The 20,687-nt window shown below is 40.0% G+C and overlaps 1 protein-coding gene and 1 pseudogene across 5 annotated transcripts in view; one reads left to right on the top strand and one right to left on the bottom strand.

Annotated features, from left to right (window-relative positions):
* LOC105513807 overlaps positions 1 to 531 on the bottom strand; it is a 93,264-nt pseudogene extending 92,733 nt beyond the window's left edge.
* UGP2 (UDP-glucose pyrophosphorylase 2) overlaps positions 507 to 20,687 on the top strand; it is a 54,706-nt gene continuing 34,525 nt past the window's right edge. Inside the window, exons 1-4 of one of the 5 annotated variants that reach the window (XM_011944610.1) lie at positions 517 to 791; positions 2,107 to 2,167; positions 16,982 to 17,109; positions 18,521 to 18,628. In XM_011944610.1, the coding sequence (XP_011800000.1) occupies positions 16,996 to 17,109; positions 18,521 to 18,628 (222 nt within the window). In that variant the 5' untranslated portion in view covers positions 517 to 791; positions 2,107 to 2,167; positions 16,982 to 16,995. Of the gene's footprint in view, positions 792 to 871; positions 1,776 to 1,899; positions 2,013 to 2,106; positions 2,168 to 16,981; positions 17,110 to 18,520; positions 18,629 to 20,687 lie in introns of those variants that run through there. The other 4 variants (XM_011944600.1, XM_011944607.1, XM_011944590.1 and 1 more) reach the window with 4 other exon arrangements.

Raw genomic sequence — 20,687 nt, 5'->3', positions numbered from 1 at the left:
AACCGGGGCAATGGGGATGGTGTTGGTTCCGGTGAGGGAGCCTTCACTTGTCACTTTCTTCAATGCCTAAACCCTCCTTTTGTTAGCTGGCCCCACACAGGCCACTGCCTACTCCCTAACGCATCCTCACCCTCCTCCAACCAGATGTGATGAGGGGAGCAAGCGTTCCCTGAGAAGCGTCTGGGCTCCCTTGGGACAGCTGCGGTGGGGAGGTCCGGCTCTATCCGCAGAGCTTTCTTCAGTTCCTAGTCAGCGGGAACATTTTTACCGATTGGAAAAAATAATCAGTCGTGCTCAGGTGCTCTCCCTTACTGAGATACACTGGCGAGGCTTCCCTGGCCGCAACGCCGCCGTAGGTGCCGCTCCCACGCGCGGGATCCCAGGGTACTGCTCATTGCCCAACTCCGACCGGCTCCCAGGTGCCGCAACGCCCCGCCCCTTGCCACCTCCGCACATCTCATTGGCCAGAGCCTGCTTCCGCCTCGGCTCCTGACTGGTGGCTGCGCCTGTCGGTCTGTGCGGCAGGGACATTTCCGCATTGAAGGGGCTGCTCCTAATGGAGGGGGAGGGGAGGTGTTTAGGCGAAAGTGGGGGCTTTGGGTGTCGGGAGCCGGCTGACGGGTGGACAAGGGGGGCTTAGCAGCTGGGCTGCGACCGTTAGCGAGGGGCTCAAGGTGTGCATGTGTGAGGGAAGAGGGAGAGAGAGAAGGGCGCCTCAGAGGTGACTCTCAGCCTGCGAGCCTTCTTCCCGGGGCGCCATAAACGCCCCCAGCTGCTAAAGGAAGAGGAAGGTGGGTCTCGCTGGCGGCTTGAGGAGGGGCGGGGTTGGGCTTCCGGCGACCCCCTGGATGGGTGTGTTTCTTCCCTCTCCCTGGCCCGCTGTGTGGTCTCAGAGGCGGAATTTGGGATTCTGAGGAGCGCAGGGCAGGCGGGGCGAGAATATGTGGGAAGGGTCAGGGCCCTTCCTTGGGACTCCCGCGCCGGTGCACGGGTCTACCCCTAGCCAGTTACCCCTTAGTGTCCGCTGCGGGGGAGGGGCAACGTAGCCTTCGGCCCCACCCGAGAAAAAGCTGCGGCCAGTTTCACTGCTCGAGGCGGGAAGGCGGGGGAGCTGAGGCCCCGACGGGTCGGCCCGCCAGAGCGTGGAATTGGTAGCGCCTCCTAGTCCCAGGATATTTATGGCTGGTGAAAATGGTTGCACTGCCCCCGCTTGCCGGCCTCGCCCGCCTCCCCGACCCCTGCTTGGGCAGGAGCCGCTGTTAACCGGGGTTTTCGGGGGAAGCGGCTTGGGGCTGGACGGCGACGCGGGGAGGGGGCAGCTAGGGGCGCGGCCTGCCAGTGCCTCCTGCAGTCCAGCCCCGAAGGGCGTGGGGACTGGGGGGCGGTGAAATAGCCGCTATAGGTCCGCCTCTTTCATTGATGAAATTTAAGTTCGTGTTGTTTTACCTTTTCCGGGAGTCTCCAGCTGGCCCTCATTTGTGTCAGGAGCTTAGGAGTTCCCAAGTCGACTCAGTCGCACCAAGTTTCCATCTTTTGGAATTGGAGAAGGAATTTCTTTCTTTTCTTTTTCTTTGTCTTTCTTTTTTTTTTTTGAGCCAGTTTTAATGGCTTTGAATAAATACTCCCTTAAGTAGTTAAATATAGGAGGAGAAAGAATACGTCGGTTGTTAAAGCGGGAGAGGAGGAGAGACCTGCCCTAGAGCGTGACTCCTCTAGAAAAAAAAAACAAACCGGAGTATTTTACTAAACCCCTAAAATGTCGAGATTTGTACAAGGTAAGAAATGCTACTGCTTATATCCCGGGTTGCTTCAGCCGAATTTCGGTACTGACGGTGGAGAGGTTGGTGGGTGGTTTGGAAGTGGAAATGTTCATTTGAGATAGATAACATTTGCGAAACCCTTTTCGTTGAATTGTCATCTGAGCTGCCTTGAGCTGCTGGGTTGACGTTCCAGACACGTATAATTTATGCTCCTGTACCCTGCTGGGTTTAGTTTTGCCTCCCTGAAATCAGGTTAGTAGTACTGTCGCTCTTCTGGATAGTGGCTGTAAGTGATAAAACAGGATTTTGGCTGCTGATTAATCTTGTTCTCTTGGTCTGTGTCAAGGTACCTGTGCGTGCACACAGACGGGAAGGGCTGGGGAAGCGGGAGGATTGGGAAAGGCCAGGTGGGTTTTGCTGGGACTGTTGGGGAAGCTTTAGTGTTCGCTTCTACTTCGTTTGTGTGTACGTGGTTTGCGTCTCAGATTCACTTATTGCGAAACCGGGAGTAGCCCGAAGAAGCTGGAGGTCATTTCAGCTGGAGAAATGACTTTGCTGCATTGCTGTGTTTATTTTTTTCCTTTTTTGAACTATGAAAAGATGATTAAGGTTTCTTTGAAATTTGAAAACTGTCCTCTGAATTCCACATGTGTATTAAAAAAGGGTTAGGGAATGCCACAACTGAGATTATCAATGACATTGTGTGTATGAATGCATGTGTGTACGGTGTACTCATTGAAATTGGTGCTGCCATAAACCTTTGACACCAGTTTGTAGCATGAGATTTGCCTTCTGGTATGCAAGTAAACTCTTTACTTGTAGACTCCAGTGTGTGAAAGCTTCAGCCATCTTGATGAACACACAGCTAGTAAAGTTCACAAACACTTACTGTGCTTCCTGATAAATGTAGGTGTACTTTTGGGGAAAAAAAAAGTTGTGTCAGTAACGGCCATCATTTGACCCTAGGAATAAAAATGCCTTACTGAGTTCTACATCACTTTATTGACTCTTCTTTAAATTTTGTGTGGTAGATTAAAGAGAATTCGACTGCCTGTGTTATTACCGAAACAGATCGAACACTATGCTTGTCTGTAGCACTAAGCTCAGAAATGTCACTTGTTATTAGACTTCCAAATTCATGTTATACCTTATATGTGGTAAGAGATGCTTATGTTCTGATTGAGTAAATGTCTTATTCAAGAAGAGAAAGGCAGAACTGTTAGAAACGTACTGGTTTTGTAATAACAATATTCAGTTACCATAAAGGCGGTATTTTGCAAGAATATGCTAGGTAAAAGTGGACAAGTTACTTCTCTTTAAAAGTTAGAAGTATTATTAAACCCAAGGTGTTCCATGTAGAGTTATGCTTTAGAATAGGTTACAGAGTTGGCAAGCATTGACTGATTTCACAGCCTTTGCTTTGTAAGGCCAGCTGTCCTCAGGAGATACAAAATCAAGTGGTAAGAATTGCTGTGTATGTTTGTCATTACTTTGTCATCCACTTTTTTTTTAAACTTTTTATATTTTGGAATACTTCTGGATTTATAGAAAAGTTGCACATTTGTCGAAACTTAGAAATTAACATAGGTACATTACTGTTAACTAAAGACTTTGTTCAGATTACCGTTGCCATGATTCAATCCTAGATACCAGATTGCATTTAGTTGCCAGCCACTTTTTTTCTTTCCTTTTTTTCTTTTTTCTTTTTCTTTCTTTCTTTTCTTTTCTTTCTTTCTTTTTTTTTTTTTTTTGTCAAGGTCTTACTGTGTTGTCCACGCTTGGAGTACAGTGGGTATTCACAGAAGCAATCATAGTGCACTACGGCTTCAAGCCCCTGGGCTCAAGCTGTCCTCTTGCCTTAGCCTCCTGAGTAGATGGGATTTAGGCATGTGCCATAGCCTATGGTTGCCATACATTTTTGCTTTAAATGGTAGTTTTCCTTTTAAGATGGGCATTTTTGCACAAAAATATGACACCTCCTCAAAATCTTTTGACATGAATGTGCTCCTGTTTGTTTAAATTTTGTACAGTGTGAGCCCTCTTTATGTTTAACTCTGCTGCTGTTATAAATGATAAACCTAATTGACAAATGACACAGCTGTCTCCACAAAAGTGCTTTCAAGTATAAGGGTTGGAAATTTTGGTTTTGATTTTTTTTTTTAAGCAAATCAAATTCTTTGATCTTTGCTGCAGAAAATATTGATATTTCCAATCACTGACACTTAGTAGTTCATGCTCCTTCACAGGGGAAAGAGTTAACAAATGTTAGGTTTCTAACTATTTTTTTCATGAATTTTGTCATTAAGCTTTATTAAGAGTCCTGAGATGTAGATTTTTAGCCTGCCCTTACAGGTGAGGAAAATTGAGTATCTTGTCCAAAGTTCGCAGCTTGTATAAATCACTGAATTTTTTTTTTTTTTTTTTTTTTTGAGGCAGGGTCTCTTTGTTGCCCAGGCTGGAGTGCAGTGGTGCGATCACAGCTCACTGCAGCCTTGATCTCCCCCACCTCAGCCCCGAGTAGCTGGGACTACAGGTGCACACCACCATGCCTGGCTACTTTTCTCCTTTTTTAAAGAGACGGGCTTTCCCCTATGTTTCTCAGACTGGTCTCAAACTGGCCTTAAGTGATCTTCCAGTCTCAGCCTCCCAAAGTGCTGGGATTACAGGTGTGAGCTGCTAGCGCCCAGCACAAATTCTTATGTGAATGTGTCTAAAACCCTTGTCCTTCCTGAATCTTTTGTTGCTTCTAACATTAACAACTGTGGAAATGGCCTGTTTCTCCAGCTAGACTGTCAGTTCCCATTGGGCAAAGATAATATTATATCCTTGGGAGAAATACAGTGTTTTGTAAGTGGTGGATACTCTAAATGAATTTGTCGTGGTTGACGAATGAGAAGCCCACAGCTTAGCACTTTCCATGTACTATTTAGTAGGTTATCTTACATTTTTGGTTGTAGTTTTTATAACACTTCTTAGATTACATAAATGTTGAGAAAGGTGGAAGGGTACAGACTTAGATTTGAATACTATTACTAGTAGGTGATCTTAGACACATAACTTTCAAACCTCAGTTTCTTCTTAGATAAAAATTGGGCAGTAATGCTTACGCCTTAGGGTTATTGAGAAGCTGAAATGAGATGAACTCTGTGGATGTGCTGGGCACATATTAGGTGGCCAGTCAATTTTACTTTTCTTTCCTGAAGTAATGGTGGCCTTTTAGATAGCATTGCCACCTGAAATATAACCACATGTCATCTACAGAACAAAAAAAAGGCAGGTATGACAGTTCTTTATTTTCTTATTCCAGATTTCATGTTCAGGCCTAGGTGTTACTGTGTTAAAAAAACAAATGTGCAGGGGTGGGGCAAGGTAAAGTTTGGACAATGTGAATTTGGTTTTAGTTTTTATAACCTCTTAACTTGAATACAAGTTGGTAACAGTTTTCTTTTGAATACAGTGAACACATTTTTTTTTGAGCTCTTACTATGTATAATATACTGTATTAGGATTTCTGGCATATCCCTTATGGTAGGCACTGAAGTTGAGCAGATCTGGGCATTACACCTAAGTGTTGTGTACACCTGTTTTGAATGTGATAGAATGGTTGCTTTACTTGGCTTGTATCTCCTTCTCCAAATCTAGGCATTGTGCCTTACAGGAAAGCTGCGTATCTCCATCCTCAAGCGCATTGACCATACACTATTAGGTGGAAATGTTCAGTTAATAAAAATATTTAGGTAGGCAGGAGAGTTCTTAATATATATTTCTTAGCCAAAAAAAGGTTCAGGTTTCTTTGGCCACATCCCCAGGTCTCTGTCCCTCAGGCACTTAAGATTCCTTCTGTTAGGAAGACCTTTCCTTACTGGATCTGCAACAGAATTCCTAGCTATTCTGCTGTTGAGTCACCTTCTGCTGGTTTGTGACATTTCTTCTGCTTCTGGTTTTCCTTACCCCAGGGATTGTTCCAGGGCCCCCAGTTATTTTAAATGAATCTCTTCCCTAGCTGAGTGAGAAAGGGGGCTCCCTGTCATAGTTGAAGATACCAGGGGTGGGGGTCATCAGCAGCTGTGGGTTTTTGTCAGGTTTGTCAGTGGGTGCCATTTGGAATTTTGCTTTTAAAAAGTTCTGAGAGTTTTGGGGTAATCACTCTAAATGTTTTGAAACTTAATTAATAGTGAAGAGACTAATGTTGTCTAGCCAGCTAAAGCCATAATGGATGCTTATGCTCTAATATTAGAGGCACTTTTTTTTTAAAAAAATGGTTTTAAATATGCCATTATCTATCTAAATTATGTAAAAATGCCCCTAATGTTCTTAAATTAAGGTACGTACTTACATTTCAGGGAAAGCCATTTAAGTACCTCTGACTGTCACTCAAAAAATGCTTGAGGCCTATCAGCTTTCCCATTTGTTAAAAATCTTTTCGTAACTTTTTTGGTGACTCCTATTTGGTAGATGGCAACTAGCCACGGAAGATTACTGAGCTAATTATAACTGGGCGGGGGCGCGGTGGGGGGGTCTCCGAGGAATACAGAGATGAGAAGCATTCTGAGGCCTGGTTCCTCCCAAATCCTTAAACCAAATTTAGCCTGTTGCTGATTGTTTAGATGATGAAAACACTTTTAGCACAGGGATAGTGGCATGGATTTGAGTGAGGACAAGAGGCATGAAAATAATGACCAGAGCATACCCCTCATTTTTTAAAGATCTGATTTAAGATTTACTATGTTGTTTGAAAAGAAGGGTTTAGTTAAATTCGGTCACAGTTATAAATGTAAAAAAAAAAAAATTCTAAAGAAATCTAAAATGAAGAATTGAGCTGATGAAAAGTGTTGACTGTCTTCCAACATGGACCTTGTAATCTCTGTGGTTAAATTTTCCCTGTTCTTGCTAACTCAGCCTTTCTTCTAATAAGATGGATGATTTTCATTTGTGAAAGTCTATTGAGGAAAAAAAATTGATGAGGGACATTTGAGAAATTAGAAATATTAACTGGTGTACTTTTGGGGAGTACCATTTTAATATTCTGAATAAATTGAAAAATGACCTTAAAAGGAAATTACTCTAAGGTGTTATTTTAGTTCATAGGTATTTTCTTGTAATATTGCTTCACAGAGACTGTTCCCTTTGTCGGTATGTATTATTTTTCCCTTCATAAATGAATTGTAGCAAGTTTAATTAAAGTAATGGGATACTTAGATTGTGTAAGGAACATCAGTTGGCTTAATAATGAAAGTGTTTCAAATAAAAGAAAATATACTGTAGTTTCCTAGTTCCCACCAAGTTTTTTGCAGAAGTGTAGGCATTATGAGTTCTCAGAAAGTTAGCCATATTAATTACTGAAAAGTTAAACAGATGTTTGAAAGTCAACCTGGATTATCTGTGAAAATGAAGAAGAGTATGTTAACTTTCTGTAATACCATTCATTCCGATGTCCAGCATTTATACTGTTGGAGAAAATTCCAGCAATATGAAGAAATTAGTAGGGCAATTTCTCTGGCTTGGGAGTTAATGGATGAGAAAATATGATTCAGTTACTACCTTTTTGGTTGGATAGAATCTCTTTAGAAGACAGAGTTTTTCTAAAGACTTGCCTTTTTGACATAGCCTATAATTTCTTTTCTAAATATCATATTTTGAATTTGGAATAATAGTGTTTGAAATTGTGGCCATCTTGGTCTTGGTAATTGAATGGATTGTCCCATGCACAATATTAATTGAAATCATACTTCTTAGATATTTATTTATTTATTTATTGAGACGGAGTCTCGCTCTGTTGCCCAGGCTGGAATGCAGTGGTGTGGTCTCGGCTCACCACAACCTCCGCCTCCCAAGTTCAAGTGATTCTCCTGCCTCAGCCTCCCGAGTAGCTGGAATTAATAGGTGCACACCACCATGCCCAGCTAATTTTTGTGTTTTTAGTAGAGACAGGGTTTCACCATGTTGGCCAGGCTGGTCTTGAACTCCTGACCTTGTGATCCACCTGCCTTGGCCTCCCAAAGTGCTGGAATTACAGGTGTGAGCCACTGCGCCCAGCCACTTCTTAGATATTTAAAATTCCACTACCAGGCATATATCCTTCTATTAATAACACATTCTTCAAAAGTTGGCTTTATGAAGCTATCAAAGAAAATTAAACTGTGTGTTTTTTGATTGGGTGACTTAAGTGTGAGAAAAGAGATAACACTCTGTTTGAAAGCTGTTTCCCAGTTTTCTTGATTAGTGATGCAGGCATCTCCTTTAATTTGTTGCACAGTAATTGTCTAAGACTCAATTTTTGCCTCTGCCAACAGTACCATTATTTATTTTTCTCAGTCATTAACAAATGAAATCGATTGTGTCCCCAATCCATTTTGACAATTAAGGATTGTTTTTGAGAAACATGGAGAAATTGGCTATGTTATCTCAGTTAATGTACATAAACAATAAAATGTTTCATTTCCCTAAACATTTTTAGATATTTCCGTTAGTTTTTTCTGTGTAAATCAAGAGAATTCCCTGTTTCTTTGTGATTTCGCTTGTGTCCTAAAAAAAAAAAAAAAGCCACTCATTGTCTTCGTGGACCAGAAATTAATTGTATTATGCTTAGTCTCCTTTTTACTTGCTAGTCAACATATTGTAAAAATACTATTTTAGGGGATCCTTTTTTTGACAGTAGCTCTTCTTGCTCCTTGGCCACAATAACAATGTGATTGGAGTTTGTATTTTCTTGTAGTTGCTGCTCTGGCAGAGGCTGATGTGATATTTCATTTGTGTTATATGCCTGCCTAGAATTTTAAAACTTCCAAAGAGCACAGGAAAACAGAACAACATAGTTATATCCACTGTTTTGCGTTTATTTGTGCCAATGGCAAAATGCTTAGCCTTGGTAATAAAATATTTATGGAACGCATAAAAGCATTCTTCGATTTTTTTCATTGCTTAGACAACACAGTGTATAAGGAAGTTGAAGAGCATGAGATGCAGTAAGAAAGTATTATTCTAATTGTAGTTTTAACCTCACATAGCAGACATAGTTGAGCTGCCGGTTTTCATTCAGATTTGATGGCAAACACCTGGATGTGGTAAACCACGTAGATTCACTGTAACTGAGAAAGGAGAGACCTTGCTCCAGAAGAAGGAGAAACAGGGCACCAGGCAACAGGGTTTGAGTTCCAGCTTGGCATTGTGTCCTTAGGCAAGTCAGCATCTCTGGGCCCCTGTTTCTTTATCTCCAAAATAAGGAATTGGACTCACTGACCTTAAAACCCTTCTAAGCATAAAAGTTTCTCTAAATGCACACATTATCAACTTACAGGGCAGGACTACCTGATCATTTTTTGGCTTTTCATCGTGGTGTTATGTCATACCTCTTTTCTTCTCAACAAAGGAGTGTGGGGCCTTTTGTAATGACTTTCTTGTCATCCATTAAACATAAAACAAAGTGGTATTTTTTAACAAATCTCCTCTGAATATTCTGTTTTCCATAAGTAGTGTTTTCTTTTTCCTTTGAGATTTTAAGAGCTACTCTATTGTGTAAGAATAGGATTAATTTTAATTGTTAATGAGAAGTCTGGTTTATATATAAATTGTAGCAGTTTTTTTTTTAAGTAAATCATTGCATGATTACCAAAAATCTTATTTAGCAACCTGCTCTGCATATTTGTTGCTGCCACAGTTCTTGAAAGCCTGATATCCTTTTATTTTTGTTATCAAAAAGCATTTATTAAGCATTCATATGAATGTAAAGCTGAGTCATCTAAAAATATCTCAGTGTAGTCATATTATAGTTGACAGTGTAATAATTTTAGTAAGAAAAGATCACATAAAATCATGTAAGATACAGTTTAATTGAATTTACTTTTCCTAATATATCATTGAATGACTTGGAATATTTTTTCTATATTTTTTTCCCTAGATTAAACTAAATATAAACATAAATTGCCCAATTTTGTTTAATCTCTAAAGTTACTAAAAACATAACATTGGCATTTATATTGGTTAATAAAATTGAAAAGAAATTTAGTAGTCATTTATCTAGACTACCTACTTGTGTGAAACTTCTTTGACCATATGCCTGATACTTGACTAATAAATCAGCCTCTGCTTGAGAAACCTTAGGGACTGGGGCTTCAAGTACTTATGACAGTCTGTACTTATCTTAACTCTGCCTTTCTGTGACCAGACATCATGGCTCTTGTACACTTTCACTGTAGTCTTATTAGGCACTACCTACACTAGACTAGACTTTGCCTTCTGTATACCCCGTGCATAGCTGGATCATAATAGGCTCTTACTCAATAAATGTTACGTGAGTATCTACTGTATCTCAGGCTCTGTGTTTGGCAGTGGGAATACAGCTGTGAACATTACAGACATATACTTTTGCAGAATTTACAGTCTATTGGATAAGATAAACATTGAATAAATTTTTAAAAGTATGATGTTATAAAGGAGAGGTACAAGGATCTAGCATATGAGCGTGTAATAGGTAACAGTTTAGAAAGATTTCTAGGAGGATAATCTCAGGTAATATTTAAACTGAACTCTGACAAATGAATAGGAGCTATTCAAACTACTATTATATGAGTATTTAAGTCGTGATCTACAGTTTCGTTACATACCATTATTAGGCACCTATACTGTGCAAGGTGCTAAGGTAGGTTTTGGGAAAACAAAGCTGCATGACGTAATATAGTTTGTTCCCCCTCAAGAGAATATGTTCTAGGATTGCAGACAGACATTTAACTAAATGATTGGGATCAAATCCTAAAGAATTGGGATTTTGAGGAGTGTTTGATATAATACAGAGACAGGAATGATTAAAACTCCCAAATCAATTGTGATAGAAAGAAAGGCCTCTTTGAATGTTCAGAAGCCACTGCTTAGAGCACTAGGAATACCACCATCAAAATGACAGAAGCTAATCAAGTAAAACAGTTTGAGTCTTTGGGTACTGAGAGATCAGGGCGGTTTCCCAGAGATTGGGATGATGCTCATTATTCTGGAACTCATACTGGGCCATTCTTATTTTTCTATTTTTTTTTTTCTCATTTCTGCCTCCCCTTTTCTAAAAGTGTTGCGTGGTATTTGAAGTGCATGTTTTAGAACAATCTTATAGTTAGGATGCTTTTAACTTCATGGAGCAGAAAAAGACCAATTCACTTGGCTTTCAAAAATGAGGGTCTTTTTATCTCATAAATCCTGAAGTAGGATATGCAGGGTGGGTAATTCAGTACAAAAGTTTATCGGACCTTCCTTCTGCTGTGCTATCTTTGACATATCTGCCTCATTCTTGGGTCAGCTTCCTTCAAGGGCACTAATCATGGCAGAAGAAATGTGGGGTGATGGGTGGACACATACTCATTATGTGAGTAGAAAAAATACTATCTTTATTGATGTATGTCTTTTTTCAGTGAGGAACACCTTTCTCCAAAGTTCTTTGACAGATTATACCCTTATGGCTCACTGACCAGAATCGTATTACGTTTTATGCTTAAACCAAATCACTAGGAAGGCTTTGGACCAATCTGGGCCTGGTGCCATCTCTGAAACACAGGGCATTGGGGCAGGGGGTTGGTGACAGAATAGCATTGGAGTAGCAAGAAGGATGAAGAATATGGCTGTTACAAATATGTTAAGATAAATGGAGTGTAATCTACCAGAGCTACTGAAAGCCATACTGGCAATGTTTGGTTATTAGATATGCATATCCTCCCCACCCCAAACCTACTGAGTCAGAATCTCTCTGGGAGCTTACCCAGGAATCTGTTTTAACCAGCCTCCAAGTGATTTGTGTGTACATTAAAGTTTTAGAAGCACTATTCTAGATGTCCCAAATGGAATAGGAAATTGCAGCCTTTAGGCAGTCTGCTTTCACACTTTCATTAGCTTTGTCTACTCAGAAAGATACTTCAGCTTGACTTTTGAGACATGCCTGGATAAGGAATTTGTATTTATTTCTGTAGGCAATGAGAATTTCATCAAACAAGGAAGAGAAGTGATATGATGGGGGTTGCAGCTTAAGATCAATCCATCCTCCTTGGCACCATTAGATTAGAGTGATGGGCAAACTAGTTAGAAAGCGGTTGTCATGACTAGGAGAGTAAAAATGCTAGGGGAGTTAAGGTAGCAGTAATGAAAATGGAAAACAGTGAATGGAATTACATCAATCATTTAAGAAGTTTTGATATTGGATTGTGCAATGCGAGGGGAAAGGTGAGGAGAGCCAGCTGTGACTATGAGGTTTAAACCTTAGTTTCTGTGAAAATGTTAATGTCATGGGGAACAGGGAGGGCAAAAAGAGTAATTTAGTTTGGATGATCAGTCATGTTTTGGACATGCTGAGTTTGAGGTACCCAGCTGGGTATCCAGGTGTCAGAAGTCTTTAAGGCAGTAAAGAATGTGATCCTGGAGCTCAGGAAAAAAGTTTAGGATGAGAGACAGCTTTATCTTGATTATTTTTTGCTTATATCTTGAAATAATAAAGATAGTTTTATCTTGGTTATTTCCAGTTGCCATTAAATTCTTGGGGTTTTATGGTTATTTGGATCACACATCATTTCCTGATTTAAGATTAAGCGGGCTCTCCAATTTTCTGACTTTGAGTATCTCTCATTTTGGGTTTTCCAGGAAGGTTGGGACTGATCAGATAGCGGTGGCCTGGAGATGGCTCTTCAACTTCTTTGTTGCTCTTGGTGCCTTCCCTGTGGTTTTTCCATGGCCTGTGCATTCTGAAACCAGCTTGTGTACTTATTTTGTTTGCGCCAGTGTCGGGGTGTCAGGGAAGGATATTTTGTATACCTCTTACTTGCTGAAATACATGAAATGAGATCCATGAATTAAGAAACAAAAACATTCACTTGTCAGATTGACTGTATCCCTCTCTCTTTTTTGGCTCCAACTGGATAAAAAAGCCCATGATGTTGAAATTTTAGTTCTTGTGAACAGGAAGAATTAGGAAATTGGTGGAAAGGAGGAACTTGTGAAAAAAGTTACTGCCTGTTCTATCTGAAATTGACTTGAAGTGTCTAGTAAGTCCAGTTTTATGTGGTGGGAAATTATCTTGTCTGTTGATTGAACATAAGAAGAGGTTCTGATATAAATGTTTTTGGAGGAGAGTGTGGTATTTAGGGCTTTTACGTCAAGGTTAAAGAGAGCCAGGCCAGGAAGAAAACATTAGCAAGGTATGTCTGCCTCATTGTGGTAGAATGCAGCTAAAAAAACATGGCTTTGCTTCTGGGCTCCAACACTGACCTGCTTTGTGACCTTGAGTAAATTATTTAACTATTTTCAATCTGTTTTCCCATCTGTAAAATGATGAGAGTAGGTTAAATGCTCCCACCCATCTATAAAAATGTTTATGACTAAAGTAGTGAAATGTTTGATTCCCAATCCACTCTGTGTCTGAAGTCATGGGGAAATCAATTTTATATTGCTAGGAAATAGGGACAAAACACTTTATGAAGTTAGAAATCTTGCATTATTCAGAGCATTTTAGTTGACCTTACTTTAAAAACTCAGCTGTCCTTGTCAGAAGTGTAACCTGAGAATGTTAAATCCAAGAAAGCTTCTAACATCTGTACTACTTTTCCTACCAGAAATTTCAGACCTTTCTTAAAAAATTCAGGATGGATGAGGAAGTCACCACTAAGGGAAATGGTTCCCTGCTCTGTGCCTCTGGTCTGTGCCCAGATGCTTAAGATAGCTACTCTTCTTGTCTAAGCACTCTTCCTTGTTCTTTATTCTTCAATATTTTTTATTCGTTACAAGCCCTTCCTGATTCTTTAATCACTAAAAACAGAGCTTTTAGTGGGGGTAGAAGAGGTGACAGGCTTGTTGTAATGTTCTTTTGTTTAAGCCGATTCTATGTGTAAAGAGGGTGGAAGAAAACAAATTATTCTTCGTGTGCGTTGGTGCTGTATCAAACAAAAGGAAGAAACAAAGGTTAGAGACATTTCTCAAGTTTGAACCTGTGTCTGGGATTTTTTCAAATCTGCCTCTGAAACTTAGACCTGTGTTGACAGAGAGCACATGCAATATTAAATATGAGTCTTTCAGCCAGCTTTTCTTAGCTTGGCTTGATAGGATAGTGACTTGGGTGCTGTGTGTTTTGGCCTTAAATCATGTAAATTAATAAGTTATTGCTCTGCAGAGGGAGCTTCTAAAATGTTTTGTTTTTGTTTTCAAATGGTTCTCATTTAGGCAAATCTCAAACAGCTACTTTAGTTACTTCTAAACTTTGTAGTTACATTTAGTTTTATCTCATTTTGGCATTTTTCCAGTGTGTAACTTAAATGTTTCCATCATGATTTTTTAGGAATGTGCCTGTTGGCCGGGCGCGGTGGCTCAAGCCTGTAATCCCAGCACTTTGGGAGGCCGAGATGGGCGGATCACGAGGTCAGGAGATCGAGACCATCCTGACTATCACGGTGAAACCCCGTCTCTACTAAAAATACAAAAAAAAAAAAAAACTAGCCGGGCGAGGTGGCGGGCGCCTGTAGTCCCAGCTACTCGGGAGGCTGAGGCAGGAGAATGGCGTAAACCCAGGAGGCGGAGCTTGCAGTGAGCTGAGATCCGGCCACTGCACTCCAGTCCGGGCGACAGAGCGAGACTCCGCCTCAAAAAAAAGGAATGTGCCTGTGAATGCTGAGTTTCAGGGTTTCAGGATCTAACTTCAGCAACAAAGTAACAAGTCTATAGATGTGTTTGAGTCTAACAAAATAACTTATTTTAAAAAATTATTGTATAGTTACTTCTTGATGTATTTTAATTGATCAGAATCAGACTATTCAAACCAGGCATGGTAGCTCATGCCTGTAGTCCTAGCACTTTGGGAAGCTGAGGTGGGCAGGTTGTTTGAGCCTAGGAGTTCTAGACCAGCCTGGACAACATGGGGAAACCCTGTCTCTGCAAAAACACAAAACAAAACAAAACCAAAGTTAGCCATGACTGTAGTCGCAGCTCCTTGGGAGGCTGAGGTGGGCTTGAGCTTGGGAGGTGGAGGTTGCAGTGAGCCTTGATGATGCCACTGCACTCCGACCTGGGTGACAGAGCAAGACCTTATCTCAAAAAAAATAAAATAAAAAATAAAGAATCAATTCATATGTTCTTTAATATAGAGGTTTTTCTTCCTCTGTATTTAGTAGATTTTTATTTCAGATTATTTCCCAAACATTGAATGAGAATTGGCTTAAAGATTAGGGAAAGAGGCATCCCAGGTACAGATGGGATGTTGGAGTAGGATACTTAACCAGGGACAAATTTTAAATTACAGCTAAATCTGTCAAGGGATGAACATATATGGATGATGTAATGTTAACTCTAGTTTGAACTGTTCTGCGGTAACTTTTAATTACCTCTCATAGTTTAGGCAAATGTGCTCATCCATTGTCATGGGTTTTTACAGATTATAATCAGATTGCTACTTACTAGCCACAATTTACCTTTAGGTGGTTTATGGAGCACACATGGTGTATGGTGCTTCTTGGCTCACAGAGGGTCTCTTTGGTTCCCAGGCTAGATAGAGTACAGTGGCGTGATCGTAGTTCACTGCAGCCTGGAATTCCTGGGCTCAAATGATCCTGCCACCCCAGTCTCCCTAGTTGCTAGGACTACAGGTATGTGCCACTACGCTCTGCTAATTTTTGTATTTTTCATTGAGACTGGGTCTTGCTGTATTGCCCAGGCTGGTCTTGAACTCCTGACCTCAAGCCATCTTCCCCCCCTCCCCCAGCCTCCTAAAGTGCTGGGATTACAGGGGGGAACCCCCAATCCCTGTCCACTTTGATAGTATTACTGGAGAGTATTAACTTAGTTGTGTTAGGGTTTACAACTGTAAAAAGACCATGGTTGGAAATTGGGTATTTTAGAGTTCAATTTCAGCAAATTTCCTTGGATTTTTTTCTCATGGATTTAGATGTGATGGAACATATATATGAAAAGATTTTTGAAGAGCTATGTTAAATACCTCATTTGTTAACACTTTTAGTTATTTGCAGGAGGTAGAGGCTATTTATATTAAATAAATTACCCCAAGAGTTACATAGTTTACTATTTTCTGTTCTCAAAAGTATCTTTAAAATATGTTGGCTTTAATTCTATCTGTATAAATGTCTTCTCCTGTTCAAATAATAAGTGAAAGAATTTATAGTAGGTGGAGTATATAAGAGGAAAGAGTTTTTAGCCTTAATGAAATGTGATTCTGCTAAATTAACAGACATTTGTAAAAACAACTAGTTATCAAACAAAATATTTGAATATAAACTTTACAAATACATTTTAAAAATAAGATTGAATCAAGTACTGAGGATAGAAGGGGAGGGGTGGACAATAATCCAGTTGTCCCTATCTTACGAGAAGTAAATAAGATGATTACTTTCTAGATAAAGTGTAAAACAGCCGCTTGTGTTGGTGTTTTTCTCCCAAGGCATTTGGGTCTGGGGTGTTTCTTTTTGTGTGTTTTTTTTTGTTTTGTTTTTTGTTTTGTTCCTTTTCTTTTTGAGACAGGATCTGGCTCTGTCACCCAGGCTGGAGTGCCGTGGCACGATCTTGCCTCACTGCAGCCTCTGCCTCCTCGGCTCAAGGTATCCTCCTGCTTCAGCCTTCCAAGTAGCTGGGAATACAGACAAGTGCCACCACACACCTGGCTAATTTTTGTATTTTTTGTAGAGATGAGGTTTTGCCATGTTGCCCAGCCTGGTCTCAAACTCCTGGGCTCCAGGGTCTACCCGCCTCAGCCTCCCGCAGTGTTGGGATTACAGGCCTGAGCCGCCGTTGCCCAGCCTTTTTCTGTGGTTTTCTATTTTTTTGTTTGTATTTATTTAAAAGGGATTTCTGTCACCTTTAGTGAGATCCATCTGTCACAGAAGTGCCCAGCTGTGCCAAAAGCATTGAAAGTCTAGTCTGACACACGTAAGTCTTAGCTGAAATTGGGAACCAGAAGATGGCAGGCAGCCCTATGCCCTTCTCCTTTTAAAATGAAAACGTTGATACAGGAAAGTAGAGGCACCTTGGAATTGCCAGTACCTTTCAAGGGGTTCTTGTTTAGTGGAGAATATGAAACTGGAGTGAAACAAGTCCTAACTAGTTGACACCACTGAATTACTGCCACAGGATAAGGGGACCATGAGACTGAGCCCTTTTCATTTGCTGAATACCAGAAATAGATCAGTTATAGCTTACCAGCTGTTTGAGTGGCTTCCTGGAGTTTTCAGTTGATGGTTTTATATTTTTGTTTTAAGATCTTAGCAAAGCAATGTCTCAAGATGGCGCGTCTCAGTTCCAAGAAGTCATTCGGCAAGAGCTAGAATTATCTGTGAAGAAGGAACTAGAAAAAATACTCACCACAGCATCATCACATGAGTTTGAGGTAAGGAGGTCTCTACAGTGGTTTTTCTTTTTTTTTTTTTTCCCCCGCTTCATCTGTCTTCATGCTGAGTTACTGCCAGTGATGATCATCATCATCCAGCCTCAAATCAGCACAAGATGTACAATAACATCAAAAACAACAAAAAAAAATAGAATTGCTTAACAATTAAGGGCTTTTAACATTTGCCCTTTGTAAATCCATCATCTTTTTTTCATTTAAGCCTAGGAAGTTTTCAAAGTCATTAAAATAATCAGAACCAAATTATACTTTGTTCTGTGTTTTGATGTCATTGGGTGGAGGAATGCATACCTGTGTTCAGTTGGAATTGAGAGAGGTTAGCTTCATATGTCCTGCATGCCGTTTCCAAAGAGTCAATTCTGATAGAACCATGCTACTTTGACAATTGTAATAGAAGTTTCCCAGAACTGGGAGGCATTCACTTTTTTACTTATAAAGCAATGGGTTAGTATTTTCATTTTTATATTTCAATTTATACTTAATGTTTTGAAGCTAGCTGTGTTTTATTTCTCTTTGCTCTTTTAGTGAAGGTTAATTTTCATTTAGAAGTAGAGAAAGATATTGGTAAGTAAGTGTAGTGGCCAGGCGCAGTGGTTCTACCTGTAATCCCAGCACTTTGGGAGACCAAGGCAGGAGGATTGCTTGAGCTCAGGAGTTTGAGACTGGCCTGGACAACATGGTGAAACCCTGTCTCTACCAAAAAATACAAAAAGTAGCCAGGCATGGTGGTGTGGGCCTGTGGTCCCAGCTACTGGGGAGGCTGAGGTAGGAGGGTGGTTTAAGCCTGGGAGGCGAAGGTTGCAGTGAGCCAAGATTGCGCCACTACACTCTAGTCTGGACAACAGAGCAAGACTATGTCTCAAAAAAAAAAAAAAAAAAAAATACAGAGCCAGTTGGAATTCCCATTAAACAAATGGTGTTTGTTTGTTTTTGTTTTTTTTGAAACAGGGTCTCACTCTGTCACCCAGGCTGGAGTGCAGTGGTGCAATCTCTGCTCACTGCAGCCTCAACTTCTGGGCTCAAGTGATTCTCCCATCTCAGCCCCCGAGTAGGTGTGACTAGAGGCACACACCACCACATCTGGCTGATTTTTGTATTTTTTTTTTGTAGACACCAGGTTTTGCAATATTGCCCAGGCTGGTCTCAAACTCCTGAGCTCAAGTGATCAACCGGTCTGAGCCTCCCAAAGTGCTGGGATTACAGGTGTGCACCAACCATGCCCCGCCTCTATTATTAGCTTTTAGGATGTGAAAAAATCTCTGCTCCTTCCATGTCCTAATGGTATAAGAATTTCATTCAAAGATATTTTAAATGTGTAACTTGTATCTGTCTTTATGTTTTTATTAAATATTTAGCATTCTGCTGGTTGTAACAATGACTTCTATTTTCACAGCACACTAAAAAAGACCTGGATGGATTTCGGAAGCTATTTCATAGATTTTTGCAAGAAAAGGGGCCTTCTGTGGATTGGGGAAAAATCCAGAGACCCCCTGAAGATTCGGTAAGTTTTAGATTAAATGTAGGAAAATCTAGGGTAATTTTGGATGTTGGTTTAACTTAGGAGGGTAGGGTAGTGTAGGGGACCTGTAACAATCATCATGTGAGACAAGACAGGACTTTCTTTAAATTCTCTGACCCCTCATCCTGAAACTATGGAGACAGCCTTCAGCTCCTTTCTCTTCTTTTAGACCTCTCAGAGTCTTGCTGAGGTCCTCTAACAGTCTAATCTCCCTGTGGCAGTACCCAATATCCCTGGATATGAAACGACTGTTTTGCAAAGTACTAAATATACCATAAGAGCTTCGTTTAGTTTGTTTCTTCCTTCTCTCTTCCAAAACATTTGATTTCTCATTGCCCATAGGGTCATGGATTCTTTGCCAGACCTTAAAGCTCTCTTCTGGCTTTCAACTCATCTTTATAGCCTTATTTCCCATCTGCCTTATGTGAACTAGCCTAGCATTACCTTTGCGCACATTGTATTCCCTTGCTTCTGGACTTCTGTATATGCTTTTTCTCGGAATGCCAGGGTCTCTTCTATCAAAATACTGTCCATTCTTGGAGGTTCTATTCAAATGCGTGTACATCTATCAGCCTCTAGCAGAAAGCTGCACTGTGGAGGTATGTAGTAGTAGTATTGGAGGTTCAAATCCTAGCTCTTCTGCTTATGAGTTTTGTGTAAAATGAGAATAATACCAAGTACTTTATGTACTTCACAGGGTTATTTTGAAGCTTTTTTAATTTCTGTGGAAATATGTTAAACCTTGAAGCATTTTGCAAATGTTAGTGGTTATTTCTACCATCATGTGGCACTTAGTCAGCCTAATTAGTCGTGTTTGTAACTGTGTTGTCTTTCATATTAGATCCCGAAGCCAGGGGTTCGTGTGTCTTGAGCAAATACTTGTTGAATGGATGATCTAAATGAAGTGATTGTTTAAGGATTTGGTTAACACATTGGCTTTCTTCCCTGTCCTTTCAGCACTTTGGAACCCTCCTTCTTTTGGCACATTTCACTGCAGGTAGAAAAGACTTGATAACAGTGGAATAATTAAATATAGATAGTTCATTTTTTATATGTCTATAATCTTACATAATCTAATATTGGTTTAAAAATTGGGCTGTTTATACAGCAGGGGTATGGCAAACTTACTGCTTGAAAGCCACCTGTGTTTGTAAAGTATTATTGGAATACAGCTTCACTCATTAATTTATACACTATCTATCATAGCTTAAGCTAATGGAATCCCTCTTATTTTTTCCTAATGAGAAAATTAAATATATAGTGCCTAGTTAGAAGTATGTTTATTTGCACATGTGGAAAATGTCTTTCAGTTCTTAGACTGTTAAAAATTATGCGTGACATTCTTAGTATAAAAAAAAGAAGCCAAAAAATAAAAATCCCACGTAATGTTCACTCTGAAGAGTCTCTTATTTTTGATGTTAAAGCTAAAATTCCTCTTGGTTGTAATGCTTAATAATTTACAATATGCATTTTTAGCGTCTGCTATTTTGGTCTTTGATTTCCTTGGCCCTTGTGAATGAAGTGATTTATTTTTCTACTTTTAAGTAGTAGATTTAATAGTATTTTCTTTCAAGAAAGAGAAGAGAATTCTGGATAGATATGTTGTTTAAGAAAATAAGTAGGTATAAATTCAGTCAGATTTTTTAAAATGTTTGGGAACAGCCTGAACTTATAATAAATTTAGGCACTATTTATTTCCTCCCTCCTTGAAACACTTATACCTTTTGCTTAGGAATTATCCTAATTTAAGCAACCTCCCTTATATAGTTTATGATGGACCTGGACCTGGGTATAGAAGTATAGTTTCTTTTTTTTTAGACAGTCTCACTCTGTCCCCCAAGCTGGAGTACAATGGCATGCTTAAGGCTCATTGCAGCCTCTATTTCCCTGGGCTTGTGTTCTCCCACCTCAGCCTCCTCGGTAGCTGGGACCACAGGTGTTTACCAACATGTCTGGCTAATTTTTGTGTTTTTATTTGTAGAGATGGGGTTTTGCCATGTTGCCCAGGCTGTTCTCAAACTTCTGGGCTCAAGCAATTTGC

Source organism: Colobus angolensis, unplaced genomic scaffold, assembly GCF_000951035.1.
Source record: "Colobus angolensis palliatus isolate OR3802 unplaced genomic scaffold, Cang.pa_1.0 Scaffold105, whole genome shotgun sequence".
NCBI classification, from domain to species: domain Eukaryota; kingdom Metazoa; phylum Chordata; class Mammalia; order Primates; family Cercopithecidae; genus Colobus; species Colobus angolensis.
The sequence above is the reverse complement of the archived record's forward strand: the minus strand, read 5'-3'. Positions and strand labels throughout refer to the sequence as shown.